We start from the raw sequence: 19,168 nt of genomic DNA on the forward strand, positions 1-19,168 counted from the left end.
AAATTTTAAAGTATAAATGGTGTTTCATAAGTTGGCATACACCACCAATTTATCTGAGCAAATCAAGCATAGACTGTCTCATGAAAGCTAGTCCTAAGTCTCACTGGGGCAAGCAAGTAAGTGATTGGTACTGGGACATTAAGGTTGGAATACTATACCTATTCTGTGACAGAAAGGCCAGTTGAATTCAAGTCTTTTGCATTGACATTTACTTGTGTAGTATAGAAGTTCTTACACTGTAAGTGTCTTGTGACTTAATTATTTTGGTGCATTTGATTTTACTAGAATCTTCATTTAAAATGTAATAGATGGCCCCACAAAACACGTTTTTGGTAGTTTTAAGATACTTCATTACTGTGTAGTGGGAAATTCCCAACAGGAGTAGTAGTATAAAGAGCTGGCTACATAAAATTAATAGTTGGATAAGGCACTGAATGAAGTGAATAGAAATGCTTAAGATGAATAATTTTGTGTATATAAAAGTAGTTCTTGGGAAAAATCTGCTCTTTTCACCACTCAATTTTAGGCCCATTTCTAGTATAACATTTAGAGTTTAGAGATAGGGAATTAAAAGTAAATGCAGTGGCTTTCTTTGTAGACATTTTATGTGGAACTGTCATTTGCTGCATGCGTCTAGATGTCTATTGGAATCTGTTAAGTTACAGCTCCTGAAAGTTGCATGGATGACAGTCATCCCTGTGAAGACTAAACAGCTTTACTGAAACATGTTTGCCACACACCTTTTAATATGTAAACCACTTGGGGAACTTCTTGTTGGAAAGTGGTATATAAACAAGGGAGAGAGAGAATAACTGATTTATGGAGGTGTTCAGGGTTATGTTGGAAGTGTATCCTGAGACATCTTGGTTGATAACTTCCATGTCACAAGATAACTACATCTATTTGCCTGGAGGTAACACTTTTTAAAAGGGCCACCTTCAGCTGATTTTGCCTTGTGTATCATTAGGTAATTAAATTTAAACTTGGGAGTGAATAATTATTGCCAATATTTCTAAAATGATTGGCAAGGACTACAATGATACCAGAGATAATGGGTTATCAAACAAGTTTTCTTGTTGTATTGAGAGTACAAATGTAATGGAGTAGTACAAATGTTTTGTGTGTTTTTTCTGTCAATGAATTAACTAGGATTTGCCAGTGAAAACCATTATTTAATTCTTATCTTACTCTTACTCCAAGGACTTCATGCATAGGTCAGTGGTATGGCACATGCTTTGCACCCAGAAAGTTCCAAGTTCTGTCTCTGGCATCTTTGATTAAAGAGAGTCAGGTAGCAGGTGATGTCTGCCCTGAGACCATGGAGAAATGGCAGCAAGTCAAAATGGACAGAATAATCTGATGTGTAAGATAGATACTTATATTCTGTTTTATCCTCTAACACTGTGAGGTAGGTTAGGCTGAGGGACACTGACTAGCCCAAGGTCTCTCAGTTAGCATCATGGTTTAGCAGGTATTTGAAGACTGCTGGGGGTTGAAAGCAGGTCTAAAGCCAATCTTCTTTCCACTATGCCACACTGACTGTCTGAAACTTACTGTCACCATATTGTATCATAGTTGCTGTGTTAATAAGTAGCAGAAATTACACCTCTGGCCACATGAAGCATGTTATGTTTCTTCAAAATTTTAACTTGGCTATATGCTCATTCCTAAAAACACAAATCTGCTTGGTCATCACTTATAAGGCTGAAACTACATTCTAATTTTAAAACCGTACAATTGTTCCACTGATTACATTGCAAAAAAATTGATTATTATTTTTTAATCAACAAATTGCTCTCTCAGGCTTCATGAACATGAATGCTTAACTTGTAGAAAGTTGCTCAACCTTTAAATTCTCACACTTTATTACAGCTTTATCCCTGCACTGTATTTCAAGATCATATGTAAACTGATTGTATTGGGTAGTTTGCACAAAGATTAAACCTTTTGTGACTTGTTTATTTCAACACTTAATCACAATCATGTACAGTTAAGATAGTTGGGCAGACTAATCTTAGTTGGGCAACTAATTTTTTAATTTTTTTAAAAAAAACCAGTGCTGTAGTCACAAAATGGCAATTTAGGGAAGGTTGAACCTGGTAGAGTGGTAGCACTGGTAGAGTGCTAAACATGGTATTGGATGGATTTAAGTATCTTGTAACCAAGAAGAACTGTTCACACCTAACAGGCTGCATCAGCACAACATAATACTTTGTAGAGTGAAACTGTCACAAGCACAAAGTGGAAACTTAAAGTGAGCCTACCTGTGGACATGACAAGTTGCATATACAGCATGTGGAATATTGACATGATAGAAAACACTTTGAGATTAGCATCTAAAGGAACAGATGCATGGCTTGGGGGTACTTGTAGGTATGTATTTCTCATTCATGGGCCCAAGTGACCCTTAGTTTGGTGCGCCAGCCATGGCTGTAACTAGATTGGGATAACTTTGTTATAGTAACCCCAAGACTGGATTACTGCAATGTGCTTTGTGTTAGGGCTTTGTCTAGAAGCTCCAGCTGGTTCAGAATTCAGTGGCTAGACCAGTGTTTCCCAAACAGGTCCCCGGCTGTTTTTGGACTGCAGCTCCTATCATTCCTAACTAGCACCCGTTGTCATGGGAACTGTAGTCCAAAAACAGGTGGAGACCCAAGTTTGGGAAATGCTGAGCTAGTTAGAGAGTTGATGGGGGCAGGTGGCCAGCAGCAGGTGACACCTAAAAATGTTTGCACTGATTGCCCATATACTACTTGGCTATGTTCAAGGTTTTTGTGTTGATGTACAAAACAACTTCAGCCCAAGGTACCCTAAGGACCACCTGACTTCTTATATCCCATCTTGATCCCTGAGATCACATGGAGGAGTGCTGTTTGTTCTCTCCCGTTTTACAGAGTTCCAGTCAGCCTCAACTAGAAGTTGGGCATTTAGTGTTGTTGGTCCCATTCTGTGGAACATTTCCAGCAGAGGTTCAGCAGACACCTTCACTTTTGACTTCTGAGGAGGGTTTTTTTGTGCTGCCAGGCCTTGGAAGACTTTGATTAGCCAGTTCACTTGAATGATTATGCTTTTATTCATTTATTTTTAGTTTTTAATTTTGTTTTAAAGTGTACACCTTGCTATATTTTATGATATAGTGGCATAGAAATATAAAATATGTATAATTTTCTCAAAAGCAGCACTCTTCAGCATCTTTGCGATTGATTCCCCTATCTTGCCATGTCCTCTTCAAAGTGATCATGCTAATGAATAAATAACAGTAAAAAGGCTCCTGTCCCATCATATATACCCAGTGTAAGCCCTGTTAAACATAGTAATACTAACTTCTGAACATGCATAGGAGTGGAATTCATGAATATAAAATTGCAGGCTGCTTTCTTCTAAGGTACTGGTAGATAATTTGAAGTATAAACCCAAAGGTATGCTGTTCATCAGCTTTGGCTGATAGCCCAGTGTGTCCCTATTTGGGCAGGGATAGCCTAACTTCTGTCGTCTATGCTCTGGCAATGTCTAGGTTAGTTTACTGCAATGCATTATATGTGATGCTACCAAATGGTTTCTAGGCCCAAATCAAAGTGCTCATTTTGACCTAAAAAGCATTAAATGGCTTAGGATTCTACCTAGAAGAGTATAGCAATAATTGACACTTGTTTTAATGTTTTGGAAGGTTAAGGCACCTAGGTATTACCACATTTTCTGGTACTACCAATATTTGGGAGCTCAAGCTATATGATGTCACTGTTTTGATGGTTTTCTTGTCTATGTAAATTCCTAGTTGGGTCACAATTGTGCAGTGTCCCATGTATATGTCCTGCTTTTGTGTCCTTTTCTGATGGGAAAAGGTAGATATTGAGTACTTTGAAAAACAACCTGATAGCTGCTTACCCCTTCTGTGTTTTAGTAGCAAATATTAAGTAAGAATGCCTTGGTACAGATGGTTGGCACACACTTCTATAATGTGCTTTCAGTGGGGGCAGGGAAGAGATTGAATTCAGCTTTCGATGTGTATATTTTGGAGAGCATGTGTGTATTGTTGGAACAAGTATGAGTTCTGAGCAATGCTAAAGGTTCTTGCAACATTCTAGGTAGCTAGGTGACTGGTAGCTTTCAAACTGTGCTATCATTGTAATATGGTATTCCTTTTTTAACTCTTGAAATGAGTGAATATGGAACTAAAGTTGTATTCAAGAATAGATTAGTGACATAAAAATTTTATTTTCTAGAGCGATAGTACAAAGGAACGGTGAAGGACAAATCTTGTTTGTGACTTCATTCCCCTGCTTAATTTGGTATACAGCTGCATTTAGCAGGAAGAGAAAAAAATAACTTGGTGCTAAGATAGAACTTATCTTATAGGAAAAACCACTGGGCCGGTAAGATACAATCTAAGTCAAATCCCTTATGAATAAACAGTGGAAGTGAGGAACAGGTTTAAGGATTTAGATTTGGTGGACAGAGTGCCTGAAGAACTATGGATGGAGGCTCGTAACATTGTACAGGAGGCAGCAACGAAAACCATCCCAATGAAAAGGAAATGCAAGAAAGCAAAGTGGCTGTCCAACGAGGCCTTACAAATAGCGGAGGAGAGAAGGCAAGCAAAATGCGAGGGAGATAGTGAAAGATACAGGAAATTGAATGCAGATTTCCAAAGAATAGCAAGGAGAGACAAGAAGGCCTTCTTAAACGAGCAATGCAAACAAATAGAGGAAAACAACAGAATGGGAAGAACCAGAGATCTGTTCAAGAAAATTGGAGATATGAAAGGAACATTTCGTACAAAGATTACCATAATAAAGGACAAAAGTGGTAAGGAACTAACAGAAGCAGAAGACATCAAGAAGAGGTGGCAAGAATACACAGAGGAATTATACCAGAAAGATATGGATGTCTCGTACACCCCAGGTAGTGTGGTTGCTGACCTTGAGCCAGACATCCTGGAAAGTGAAGTCAAATGGGCCTTAGAAAGCACTGCAAATAACAAGGCCAGTGGAAGTGATGGTATTCCAGCTGAACTATTTAAAATTTTAAAAGATGATGCTGTTAAGGTGCTACACTCAATATGCCAGCAAATTTGGAAAACTCAGCAGTGGCCAGAAGATTGGAGAAGATCAGTCTACATCCCAATCCCAAAGAAGGGCAGTGCCAAAGAATGCTCCAACTACCGCACAATTGCACTCATTTCACACGCTAGCAAGGTTATGCTTAAAATTCTACAAGGAAGGCTCAAGCAGTATGTGGATCAAGAACTCCCAGAAGTGCAAGCTGGATTTAGAAGAGGCAGAGGAACCAGAGACCAAATTGCAAACATGCGCTGGATTATGGAGAAAGCTAGAGAGTTCCAGAAAGACATCTACTTCTGCTTCATTGACTATGCAAAAGCCTTTGACTGTGTCGACCACAGCAAACTATGGCAAGTTCTTAAAGAAATGGGAGTGCCTGATCACCTCATCTGTCTCCTGAGAAATCTCTATGTGGGACAAGAAGCTACAGTTAGAACTGGATATGGAACAACTGATTGGTTCAAAATTGGGAAAGGAGAACGACAAGGCTGTATTTTGTCTCCCTGCTTATTTAATTTATACGCAGAATACATCATGCGAAAGGCTGGGCTGGATGAATCCCAAGCTGGAATTAAGATTGCCGGAAGAAATATCAACAACCTCAGATATGCAGATGACACAACCTTGATGGCAGAAAGTGAGGAGGAATTAAAGAACCTTTTAATGAGGGTGAAAGAGGAGAGCGCAAAATATGGTCTGAAGCTCAACATCAAAAAAACGAAGATCATGGCCACTGGTCCCATCACCTCCTGGCAAATAGAAGGGGAAGAAATGGAGGCAGTGAGAGATTTTACTTTCTTGGGCTCCATGATCACTGCAGATGGTGACAGCAGCCACGAAATTAAAAGACGCCTGCTTCTTGGGAGAAGGGCAATGACAGGCCTAGACAGCATCTTGAGAAGTAGAGATGTCACCTTGCCAATAAAGGTCCGTATAGTTAAAGCCATGGTTTTCCCAGTAGTGATGTATGGAAGTGAGAGCTGGACCATAAAGAAGGCTGATCGCCGAAGAATTGATGCTTTTGAATTTTGGTGCTGGAGGAGACTCTTGAGAGTCCCATGGACTGCAAGAAGATCAAACGCATCCATTCTTAACGATATCAGCCCTGAGTGCTCACTGGAAGGACAGATCATGAAGCTGAGGCTCCAGTACTTTGGCCACCTCATGAGAAGAGAAGACTCCCTGGAGAAGACCCTGATGCTGGGAAAGATGGAGGGCACAAGGAGAAGGGGGCGACAGAGGACGAGATGGTTGGTAGTGTTTTCGAAGTTGCCAGCATGAGTCTGACCAAACTGCGGGAGGTAGTGGAGGACAGAGGTGCCTGGCGTGCTCTGGTCCATGGGGTCACGAAGACTCGGACACGACTAAACAACAACAACAACAAAGATAGAACTCCAACAGAATGTTATATTTGCTCTTACTTTAATGTAGCTGTAGTGTCCTCTAAAGAGAATGGACTTTAAAAATGGGGATGTGAAAGGAATGATCTTTTTAGTTACTCACGTCCATGTTTTGGGTATCTTAAGTTGGTGAAAGTTTGATAATAGTGCAAAAGTATGTATGTAGTTAATCTATTTTTGACCCAATAGGTCAAAAATTTCTTCTGTCTTGGAGATGCATATGAATCTCTGTATCTGTCATTATAGAAGTTTTTCTTAACTATAGACAACAGTTGATTTTAAGTGCTTTGGGGAGGGCATGGGCTATGTGTTTGTGGGTAGGGGGAAATCCCCTTGAGCTACCACACAGAAAGGTTATTAAATGCTTCCCATAATCACAACATATTTCAGTTGATAATATGAGAACAACAATTCCACCTCCCATGCAACATTCCTTTTTCCAGAACGATACTTGGAAGGAACTTCAAAATCTAAACACTTTCTGAAAAGAAGTTTTTTAGTTAGTGAGAATTTTCCCAGTTCAAAATCTAGAAAATTTATCACTGGGGAATTTTAAGGGCCATAACTTAGTTATGTTGGAAGTATTATGCATTAATATGAGTATGTACTCTGCTTTTCTAGGACTCCTTAAGATATCTGTTATTAGAAATATAGTTTGAAATCTGTGGCTGTTTGTAAATGTTGCTTTCATGTTTTCTTTCTACATAACTGATGGTACAAACCAAGCAATTTATCAGCAATGTGAATGTTACTTGAGTTTTGTCAAGTAATACATCTCCCATTTGCTTTAGTGAACATGACACAATTCCTGATGGAACTGGGTGTATTTTTAAGTTTAGGTTAGTTTTGGGGTTAGGACTGAAATATTGTAAGCTTTCTGAATAATAAACATTCTTAACATGGATCTAATCTGTTTCAGGATACATATTTTCAGAGATCTCCAGTCTCTCTGGAAGAGAGAGCCAGGTTTCCAGCACCAGCACAAACAAGGCACTGGAGCAACTTTTTAAGCTTAACCTACTGCTACATATTCTTGAATGGGTAAGTGTTTCAGAAGATAATACCTAATCCTCTATAGAAGTGGTATTCAGGATGGTGATTTCAGGCAGACTAAAAAGTGTTTCAAAAGGATCACTCCAGTGTAGATGAATGGGCTACAAATTGGCAGATGAATTTAATGTAAATGCTCGTTGGGAGACAAAAATATACACCAATATGGTCCAAGCTGGCTGTAAACTCAGAAAAATATTTTTTGATAAGGGAATGTGCATGGAAGAAAGCTCATCAAAATCAAGTTGTGTGCTGTAGTAAGAAAAAAGGCACACTGTTGAATATTTCATAGAAAAATAGTGACTGGTATCTTAATACCATTAAAAAAATCTATTACACATTCATGTTTAGCATATGTTGAAAATTTCTCTTGCCAACTCCTTAAAATATTAAAAATATAAAAACTCCAAATGATAGAATTGTAAAGGGTAGCCAAAATCTTGTTTTGTCTTTAGAAAAACTGATTTAAGAGTAAAATGAGGCTTATAAAATTATGAACATTGTGATTGGGAGTGTGAATAAGACTCTTCTGTAATAGTATGAATTGAAGTTGCTTTACACTAGAAACAGGATTGACTGAAGGTGAATTGCTGAATGTTGTTAGATGGAAGTAAGATCAATTTATCTCTGAGACTTATTTTCTAGTACATCCTGATTAGATTCACACTGCACTGGAAGTTTACTTCACACATTTGTTCATATTGTTGATGGATTTCTTACTAGCTAACTGTTTGAACAGACGTTTTGCAGATTTCTAATGACAAAATGATTCCCGCCTATTAATTTCGCTTCTATTAAACACTGAAATGATACTAATTAACAGAAAACCGCAGAAATTAACAGAAAACCTGTATTAAAAATGATTGAACATTAAGAGACTTCTTTAGTTGCCCATACTGGGTAGAATTCAACATCACATTCTTCCAGTCGCTCTGTCTGCACGTACAGTTCAGCTCACCAGATGAAATTATATTCCCCTTTCTACCACTGCATGCTGTTCTGGGGGTTCTTACAAACCCATCTGAGCCAATGTCATGTGGGGGGGGGGGAGTGAAGAAATCCCATTGTGCAAGCAAAAGTCCTTGTGCAGGGCTTCTGCTGATGAGGCTGGTTAAGTGAATCCTTCCAATTCATATTACTGTTTTTATTTCTGTGCTAATTTAATTGGGAATAAAGCAAGGTATTCCAGTGATACCTTTTCTCTTTTTTTGTTCAACATTCTATTGGTCACAAATAGAATGACTAATTCAACAGCAGATTCTTTAAAAAATAAATAAATAAAAATCTTACCCCCAAATTGAATATAATGGATTTATGAGGGAAGCAAAAGTGTAAAAATAAAGCAAAGTACACTGCAAATGAAAAGGGACTAGGGAAGGACAACCTTGCATATGGGTGAAAATGAAACAAAATATTAATATTTGTTTAAAGAACTGTAAAGAAATCATTGACAAATCGCATTGAATGTCTCAGAATACTCTTTTTTTTATGTCGTACATAAATATGTTTAATGGACACTGCTAGAAAATCTCCAGTCCGGTTCTCAGCATCTTTGCTAATCCAGGAGAATAAGGACATTCGACTAAATTTCAGTGTCAAACACTTTCTATTGAGGAAGTCTCATGATCAAGCAAATTAAAGTTATATAGAGGATATTACTGTTATATATCATACATTATTTTTTTTATGTTATAAAACTTTTGAATAAAGTTTTTCCAAAAAAATAATAATCCCTGAAAGTGATATTTGGTACCCAAGTATTTTTGTAGGTGGAAATGGATAGCCCCTTCAGCTATCTGTTGTAAGATAAATCAAATCTTATCCTCAAAAGCTTATATCATAAGTCTTTTAGTCTTTAATAGGTAATAGTGGTATAACCACAGAACCAGATTCTGAATTCGAAAATGCTAATGTTACTATATTGGAAAGAGGTATGAGCTCTGTTGGCTGTTTAGTAAATAGTGAAAGGTGTGACATTAACTCAAAGATTAGGCATGTAACATCTATCCAGTGGCCTGCAGTGACACATGGGTCTTCGCTGTTTGCAACAGATTTATATAGCTACCCCTCTGGTTTTGTATACGTTCACCTTGAGTCATGACCTCATTTTTCAAATATCGAAATCTGATGCTTAGATCTAGATTGAGTCTTAACTTATTAAGTGTCTTGATAAATTTAGAGGCCCACATACATAATATGAGCTTAAAGTTGAATTGCCAATTACCACATGTTCAGCAGAGGAATCTTGCCCCATTTTCTTTTTTCTGACCTGCTTTAGAGGTTTAACATGAAAAAAGTCATAGCAAACCTTGGGTTGGTACCCTCCCCCACAAAAATGCATGTTACCTGGATATTGAAAGCTTCCACTTTAGATTTTGAAGAACCAATTTTCTTTTCCGTTCAAATTTGGTAAATAGCGGTTTATTCTAGAAGTGTCTAGTTCAAAACTAATTACAATTAGAATTGTTTCTCAAGTTTTGATGTAATGGGAAACTGCTTTATGCAAAATGAAAAGTGCAAGCCTTTGGTTTCCTGCCATTGTGTGAATAGAGGGGATGGAAATCATCCTGGTTTGAGGCTTGCTAGTACTAGTGGTAAATCATGATTTCATATATCTGAACTAGGCCATTAGATTGCTTTCCATAAGTCCTTTGATGTGTGATTTCTCATATAACGTGTTGGTCTCTGAATAGCTGTCATTTGTATAAAGAAGAATTTAAAAAACTTGTCAAAACTGTTGAAAGGATTTTGACATCTACATGTATTCATGAGATGAGTGTATGATTAGAACAAAAAACGGGATCTCTTGCTTCAGTGGAACAGAGATACTGGCCTCATACATGGAATCTGGAAATTTCTAGATCTAACTGATAAAAGGAGGGAGGGAGAGAACATACACATACCAGCCAGGAAAAGAAAACAATTGGAAGTATGCTGCCTTTGTAAAATACTTTCTAAATTAAACAACCAGAACATTGCATTATAGTAAAACTGCTTTTTTTCTCTTATAACAGTTTTTCTGGAAGGTCCACAAGCTGTCTGAAAACTGGCACTGTCTGAACACCCATCTGAGTTATTGGGGCATACCACAATGGCAACTGGCCTAGCCAATGTAGGAAACTCTTTCGGCTGTCCATCTAACTCTCTGGTTTCTAGATCTAAGTTCCAGAGTCCTTCCGTAGAAGACGACGACGATGTTGTATTTGTTGAACCTGTGCAACCTCCACAGATTTCTACAGGGCTGATAACGGATCCTAGAAATGCAACTTTTAGTTCACCCAGTAACGAAGAGCATCACGGAAATGACCCCAAAGCAGTGGTTCCAACAAAAGACCTGAGTTCTCAAAAGGGAAGTATAACTGAAACTATTATTATTGATGATGAAGAAGATACCGAAGCAAATCAGGGGCAAGAGAGAAATGATTCCAGTTTCAGTGAAAGAAGATTTCCAGAGCCTAAAAACAGAGCCACTGAGATGGAATTTTCACCACCCAGTTTTTCAAGAAGTAAGGTAAATGCAGGAATAGGTAATAGTGGTATAACCACAGAACCAGACTCTGAAATTCAAATTGCTAATGTTACTACATTAGAAAGAGGTATGAGCTCTGTGAGTGTTGGCCGTTTAGAAAATACTGAAGGGCGTGACATGAACTTAATGATTACACATGTAACATCACTACAGAATACCAACTTGGGAGATGTATCTAACGGACTGCAGTCAAGTAATTTTGGTGTTAATATACAAACATACACCCCATCTTTAACTTCACAGACCAAGACTGGTGTAGGACCTTTCAATCCTGGTAGAATGAACGTAGCTGGAGATGTCTTTCAGAATGGAGAATCTGCGACTCATCATAACCCTGGTAGGTTGTACCTTTTTATGCAAATATATATTTCTTCTACAAGTGGCACAACTAACAATACCAGTTACATTGTGGATTATTTTTTCCATTTTTGAGACCATGGTACAGGTTTACAAATCAGGCTGCATTTATTTAATCAAGGTTGTTTAAATGGAGTTTTCCACTGTAATTAGTATGTTTGCTGAACAAGTGTGCATAATAGCTGGTTACTATAACAATTAAAGCATATTCTCCTTGGACCATGTAGCCCACAGAACCTTCTGTGCTACAGAATTATATCTTAATTTGAGACCAAGGTGAGTAGCTGTTGAAGAGTTAGGCCCATTGTTTGGTGTGGCTTGCTTATGAGTGAACATAGTGTACTTTCCGGAAGGGATTGTTAGTTATTGGATAGAATAATTATTCTCTATGATAAAAAAGGAAAATATTGTTTCAGTTACTGGAGAAAAATATATTTCATTTGTTAAGAATTTTATTTATTTATTTATTTAAATTTGTATACCACCCTTCCTCCAAAGATCACAGGATGGTTCAGAACATAAAAATACACAATGAGAACACAAAGTACATAATAAAAACAAGAACAAAAACAGACCAACAACCTCACTCCTTTTCAGAGCTGTAAAACAATAATGTGATTACTGAAGAAGGAGCAGTCAAAGCATAAAATTGACATCTGTTCATAATACGAGATACTTTCAGATAAAACTAATATGGTACAGACATCATAAGGTTTAAAAGTGCCTCTCAAATCCTACAGCGATGTAGTTTCATGGTATCTCTCAGAAATTTTGCTACATTATCCATAATGGCAGGCCTACAGCTGTTTACTAGAAAGGAAACCCTGGAGAAGTCAGGGCAATTTAACCTTCCTTTCAGCATGGGGTTTATATATTTATTGCAGATTTTCTGTGTAAAATGGGCAGTAAAATAAAACATGTGCAATGGTTTTGACCTGTTTATACCACAAGGACCATATCTTTCTGAATAAGGAATTTTCTAGAATCTTCCTTACAGTAGCAGATGGCATGATGTTAAATCTTGCAAGGAAAAAAGCTCTACATTGGTGGGGATTCTGGTTCTTGGTCTCTGGGGCACTTAACACTGAGTGGCCCTCAATCTAACCTGCAGAATAGAATGGGAATATGAATGGAGCTAAGCTTCGGGCAGTGGGCACCAACCCCACATAAACAGAGAACAGGGTCATATGGAAAATGATTGAATATGTAAGGGACTAAGATGCAACCCTGTTTCCTCCCCTTTGTTGGCAATAATTTTTTAGGATTTGCCTGCCTAGTTGGGAGCATTTCACTGGCAGCTCATGGAGGTGTATAATTTCCTAATAAGAAAAAGTAACCTTACGCTAATGTTCATTCTGGTTAATTTATTCCAGAGTATAAATTGGGATTGAATCAAAGGCTCCTTTTAGGTCCAGGAAGATCATATAGAGCTTTGACTTGGATGTCTTAGATAGAATACTTGTCAACAGGGGGCTCAGCTTTACAGCTGCAAATAAAACAGTTTAAGTGTGTTTTATACAGTGTGACACTAGATGGTGATGGTGAGCCTTATGGAAAATTCAATGTATTTTTAAAAGCACTTTAACAAAAAGCATTTTCAGAGAGGTTTTTATGTGTCTAGATTCTATCTGGGTGAGATAGGATGACACAGTGGTCCAGAGTAGTTTACCCTGGCAAAAGACCACCTGCTCTGGGCCTAGTATTGCAAGTTGAGACATCCAAAGTGTAAGTTTACCCAATAGATGTTTAGCATATAACTTACCCACTATAGGGGAAAGACTTATTGATCTATAGTTAGATGGTATTATATGGTCTCCCTTTATATATTGGAACTGTTATTGCCCTTGTCCATGCCTCTGGCATGGATCCAGTGTTATTCACCAATGTGAACACGTTAGCCAGCAAAGGGGTTCACCAGTCAGGTCTAATTTTAGTACTTTGGAGCCTATCACATCTGGACCAGGTGCCCTTCCCTTTCTTTAGCTGGACTATTAGCATTTTTATTTCATCAGGTGAGATTGGGAGAATAGAATGGTGACCTGCCACTCCATCTAGTTGTTCCTTGTGCAAGACACTTGCAAAGTAATGATACCAACTACTAAGCGAAGTGGATGGAGTGAGGAGGTCTTTGGTGTTGAGTTCATCAGAGACCAAGAACCAGAATTTCCTAGAGCTATTTAAAGTTATGAAGCAGATTTTCCCATTGCTTGTTAGTATATTCAGTTCTCTCTCTCTCTCTCTCTCTCTCTCTCTCTCTCTCTCTCTCTCTCTCTCTTTCTCTCTTTTAGTAAGATACCGCAGTAGATTTTTAGAACTGAAATATTCTGGAAGTAGGCAGCACCCTCTTCCTTCCAGTATTGTCAAGAAATATTCTGGATATAAGATTTTAGAGCTCTACATTCCTTGTCAAACCACTTGTTAGTAAAAGACTCCCTGGATTGTTTCCACACCTTAAATTGTTGTTTTGAAAAATCAGTTAGAGATGTTCATAGATTTTCATATGCTTTGCTAGCTTCTTGGGGGTATTCTGGGTTAATTACAGAAACTGCACTCCAGTGTTGTCTTGGTTTTAAATAATGGATGGAATTTATGCAGTCCAAGGAATTCTTGGCAGAATGTCTTATGTTTTCATCAGGAGTTGGGCAGGAAAGGTGTGAGCACAGGACAGTTCTATGGCCAAGGTCAAAAATAAGTGGTCACTTAGCAGTGCAATCGCCCACCACGACTCAATCCCCCGATACTGGGGAAACTAGGAAATACCTAGTTAACACCTTCTTGATATATAGGTGAACTCTCCGGAATTATCAAAACTCACTGAATAATTGAGCAAGACTTTAGTGAATTGAATGCAAAAATTGGTGAGGCATATGCCTGCATTGTTCAGAATGTTGTCCTTAGAACAGTAGACAGTTAAAGGCAGGTAGAGAATTACCTTGGTCGAGTCCAAGCACTCTAGAAGTGCAGAGTCATCATTTCCCACCCTCTCGTTAAAGTCACATGCTAAGATTATTTCAGTAGAGGGAATTTGTTGTTGCAAACTGCTTCAGTGAAGAAATGGGGAGGGCATCTCTGTGCAGGGAGATATATCTGCATAGATTTTGGCAAGTGTCCCTTGATTATAATCAAACTTGAAGGCTTAGATCAGGCATAGGCAAACTTATCCCTCCATATGTTTTGGGACTACAACTCCCATCATCCCTGACCATTGGTCCTGTTAGCTAGGGATGATGGGAGTTATAGTCCCAAAACATCTGGAGGGCTAAGTTTGCCTATGCCTGGCTTAGATTGTAGAGCTACAGGTTTGAAGGAATGTCAGGTTTCAATCTAAACATAGAGCAGTAAGAATGGCTAAACTGGGTGGAATCTACCTTTTGGGTTTAGTTTGAAGGCTGGCAGTGAATAGGCTTTAAAGCGTTCAATTACTATTGGGGTTTGAGACCAGGTCTCCTAGGAACTCACAGTCATTTGCCTTATTTCTCCAGCTCACAATGTTTCATGACAAGAACTTAATATCTAAGGGTGGAGGAGACTTAAAGAGTCAGTCAACCTTGATAGGTTGCCATATGGAGTTATTATTGTCATGGCATATACAGCCATTTCCCAAGGCCTCATGCTTACCTCCTGATACTGAGGTCCTAGTCCCCTTGGGGCTCAGGGTGTTGTGAGGTGCACTTATGCACATCCACATTAATTCACTTATCAGTAACATGTTCAAAGGAGCATCTTTTGTTACCATTGCTTAGCATCAAAGGAGTTTCTGGACTGATGGGGATCAAGATGTTTTTAAGTAAACAGTTTTTGACCACTTATAATCTGTCTATATTCAGGTGCTGTTCAGAAGTTGTTCATTTCTTAAAGGATTCTTAAATTGTTATCCATGGAGAACTCCCCTAAAGGCACTTTCATCCAAGATGTTCAGTTCTCGGACGGCTAATTGTTAGCCGCCTTTTTAGATTTTTAGTGGAGAGGGGCGAAGTTCTCACACACTGGGGTGTCTTCAAGTTAGTAAGATTGGGCAGTAGTGGAACTTTAGCTGCCGTTGAAGATACCAGCTAGAAATATCCAGGGATATAGGATAATGTCTCAATAATGAATAGTGTCACTGGTGGCTTTATTAATACTGGGTGCAGTAGAAACCCCACAGCAATAAATACAATATGGGATCTTTTTTGCTTAGCTTCAAAATACATTCTCTCCTTCCCTCCCCATTTCCTTTATATGTTGAGTTGAACATGTTTGAATTTTCAAGAGAGCTGCTATACACCCTGCTCAGGTTGAGAGTGTTAATCCATGGATAACTAAAGTAGCTAAGCTTAAGACAGTTTTTGCATCCCTGTAAAGTTGATAATTTTGTTCATTTATGAATGATAAATAGAGAGGGAGGCCTGGTTACTTTTACAAGATCTGCTAATGGTTCAACCAGCAGGCCTTTTTTCCTTTTGCTCTGGCATCACAACCAAATTTTGTGGGGCTTCGTTTTGGGAGTTGTCTGGGTTCTGGTCACTGTGTCTTATATGTGTGTTCATTTAAATAGGATAGGATAGGTCCAAACCATGTTTTTTTAAGAGGAGTGGAAATAATAAACCTTAAGCAGAAACCAGCTCATTATTGTAAGGAAAGTGTTGGATGCAGTTTTGAGCATAGATACAAGTAACTTGGAACACATGAGACAGGTCAAAAGGGGTGGGGAGAACAAAATTTTGCTTCCAGAAGAAAAGAGTGAGGATCCATCTATTTATTTATTTAACAAATTATATATCTCTAAACAGTTTACAAAAAATAAAACAAACATTAATATTGTCACCAAAACATTAAATTTAAAAACCAAACAGTGGAAGACTACAAAAGTATTGTATATACTATGTGTCAAAAGAAAGATATAAACCTGTGCCCACAAGATCCCTAAGTTACACATGTAGAACAAAACTTGCACAGTGGCATTGAGGTATAATTCTTCTGCTAACTTTTGAGCAGGGGAAAAGGGTTGTCTGCTAAAAACTCTGACCTCCAAATCTGCTCAGCCGCTTTTTTAGTTCTTGAGATTTCACCAATCAAGCTTTGTTTCTCTCTAACCAAGAAAGATCTGAAACTAATGAAAACTTGAGTTTCTGAAGGTGCTTAATTTTTGCACCTGATACACAGTTTCAGACATAAAAGACAAATGCAGCTCTGGCCAAAAGAGATTGCCTCAATATGTTACCGACACCACTGTAAGTGACTGGTGTTTCAGAACTTTATGAAGCTTGGTCATAAAGCTTCATGTATAAACTGCTTTACAGTCATGTGAGGTTGGTCTCTTATCACTCCTATATTGTAGACAATTAAATCTGAGTTTGCCTTGTTACCCAATTACATCAATTATCACTACCAGGTTTCTGTACATTAATTTTCTGTACCAATTGACCAGAAACCTGCTTGTGGATTTTAGAATGCCACAATTCCATGCACAAATTTCTTGCAGTATGTATGTGCACTGGGGTACTTAATAGCACATTCTTCAGTCCATGGATGAACAGGAGGTTATATACAGTATGTGGTTTACAGGTGTCAAATGCTATTCTATCTTACCCACTGAAATGGTGAATTATTTTAACTTCAGGTGCTATTAGATTTAAACAGTGAGGTTCATTCTTTCACAATTTCATAGTGCCTTCGAGACAATATTAAACATTTCCACCCCTGACTTCCACCCCAGCCTTTAAACATTTTGTGCTAAACTCGAGATTGAAGTCATTTTGACCAAACCAAAGAGATTTCCCATTTTCCATATTAAGTATCATATACAGTCATTTCTACATAGGAGTAAATTAAATAAATTAAAATAAGATATTTTTCATTGTTGTATTTTATTTTACAATTGGAAACTGGCTAATACCTAAAGATGACCAATTATAGTTTGGTTAATAAAGGACCCATCTCCCACATGTGTCTCATTGTTTGGAAGAGCTAGCCAGTCTTCTCTCAAGTAGCAGTTTTTGTAACATTTTCTCTACAAAAAGTAATCTTATGAAAATACAGTCAGGCAGGTTGTATAGCCACAGCAGTGACCACAGGATGAATGGCTGCCGGGAGCAGCACAGAGAGAAGTGCCATGGTGCACCTGTAGCAACAAAACTGGATGCCTACATCTGCCTCACCTGCAATAAGGCATGCCTCTCATATCAATCTCTATAGCTATAGCGGGAGCTGTAACTCTCCAGTTCGACTTTACCCCCAAAGGCACACTCCTCCAATGTCTCCCGAGTCAGACTGATGCCAACAACCACAATGAAAATACTGCAGATTCATGGAGTTCTCGCTCCTTACCTCCTTTTTCTGTGGATGGTTTTCCTCTACTCTAATCATGGTTTATGTAATATCCAAGTTGGCAACTGTTATTAGTGCTTGCACTTGAAACCAGAATGGAAAACCCATAGTTTTTTGTTTGGAGGACAAGCCTCCCTTCCTCATTGTCCAATTTAACATTTAAGGGTTCACTCTAGGGGTTTTAATTAGTTAATTAATTACTGTAATGTCTTCATACCACTCGGTGAGCAACTTTCCAGATTCCATTGTGGCAATAAACATTGCTTGAACAATGTTGGGTGGTTGACAGACTTTACGGTTATGTACAACACCTTAAAAGCCGTATTAGGACAACCTGCTTATAAAAGTGCAAATCTGCATCTGAACGTAATTACAGATAGGGGATTTTAAGTTTTTAATGTTTGATGCTTTATTATGTTTTATATATTCTGTAAGCCGCCCAGAGTGTCTGGGGAAACCCAGCCAGATGGGCATGTATAAATAATACAATTATTATTGTTCTTTATTAATTTCTGAACTTCCAGGAAAACTTCCCACCATTATGTGGCCAAAATAGCCCCCCATATAAAAAATGTAAACAACTTCATTAGGTGTCGGTAATATGCAGTGTTGGGACACAGAGGCTTGGCCATGGTTAAGTTTCTTCCAAGGTTGGGTTTTTCAGTTGTTCTTTGTAGACTAGTCAGCGTTTAGAGGAGTGGTCACAAACCATGGTTAAGAAAGGATGCTGAGATTATTTGTACTGCCAAACAATGGTTGAAAACAAGGTGGGTTTTTCAAACCAAGATTTCTAAACCAGTAGCAAAACGATTTGGTTTCAGTAATGGTTTCACAAATGGGTGCTGTATATATGCAGATTATTGCTCAGATCTTTCTAGAGCTAGGTTTTTGGGTGAGCTTTTCCCCCTACTCTCAGTGTGCATGTTCATGGGGGCATGGCCCCCACCTTCCCACTCAATACCTTTTGGCAGAGACATCATCAGAGATGATGTCCTTGCTCTTGGGCAAACATTGTCCTTGTTTTCTTCTCTCTTATCTATTTCATGAGTGGATTGTTGCCTTTATCTTCTTAGTTTTGTTGTTTGCTGTTTGTTTCAGGGTGCTTCTAGAGCCATTCACTGATTAATGTGATGTGGGTCTAAAAGGGTTTTCATCCACACTGCATAATATAGGTTTTGTTTCATGAAGGACAATCTCCTTAGACAATCTACAGAGATTGTTTTCATGTCACAGGTTAATGATAGAGGAGATGAGTTAGGGTTTTATGATAATGTCCAAAGTTAAGTGCTGAAGTGTGTTATTAAATAAATACTGATCTATCTGTATATGAGAAGTTTCAGTTCCTTAAGATAGTGAAGTCTGGTTACTCCTTATATTTTCAGTTCTTCAAATACAGTATCATGACATAGCTTATCATTTACCAGTTAGTTATTTTATCATCTCCATTTCTAAATGGCAAATTATTG

General features: G+C 38.2%; 2 protein-coding genes across 8 annotated transcripts in view; one reads left to right on the forward strand and one right to left on the reverse strand.

The window, feature by feature from the left end:
• Nucleotides 1–19,168, reverse strand: part of CENPJ (centromere protein J) — a 209,777-nt gene that overhangs the window by 176,456 nt on the left and 14,153 nt on the right. The window lies entirely within an intron of this gene.
• Nucleotides 1–19,168, forward strand: part of ZMYM2 (zinc finger MYM-type containing 2) — a 65,160-nt gene that overhangs the window by 3,277 nt on the left and 42,715 nt on the right. For all 7 annotated transcript variants that reach the window (XM_053385820.1, XM_053385818.1, XM_053385823.1 and 4 more), the window contains exons 2-3: nt 7,380–7,501; nt 10,525–11,376. In XM_053385820.1, the coding sequence (XP_053241795.1) occupies nt 10,602–11,376 (775 nt within the window). In that variant the 5' untranslated portion in view covers nt 7,380–7,501; nt 10,525–10,601. The remainder of the gene's footprint in view (nt 1–7,379; nt 7,502–10,524; nt 11,377–19,168) is intronic.

This window comes from Podarcis raffonei, chromosome 4 (assembly GCF_027172205.1).
Source record: "Podarcis raffonei isolate rPodRaf1 chromosome 4, rPodRaf1.pri, whole genome shotgun sequence".
NCBI classification, from domain to species: Eukaryota; Metazoa; Chordata; class Lepidosauria; order Squamata; family Lacertidae; genus Podarcis; species Podarcis raffonei.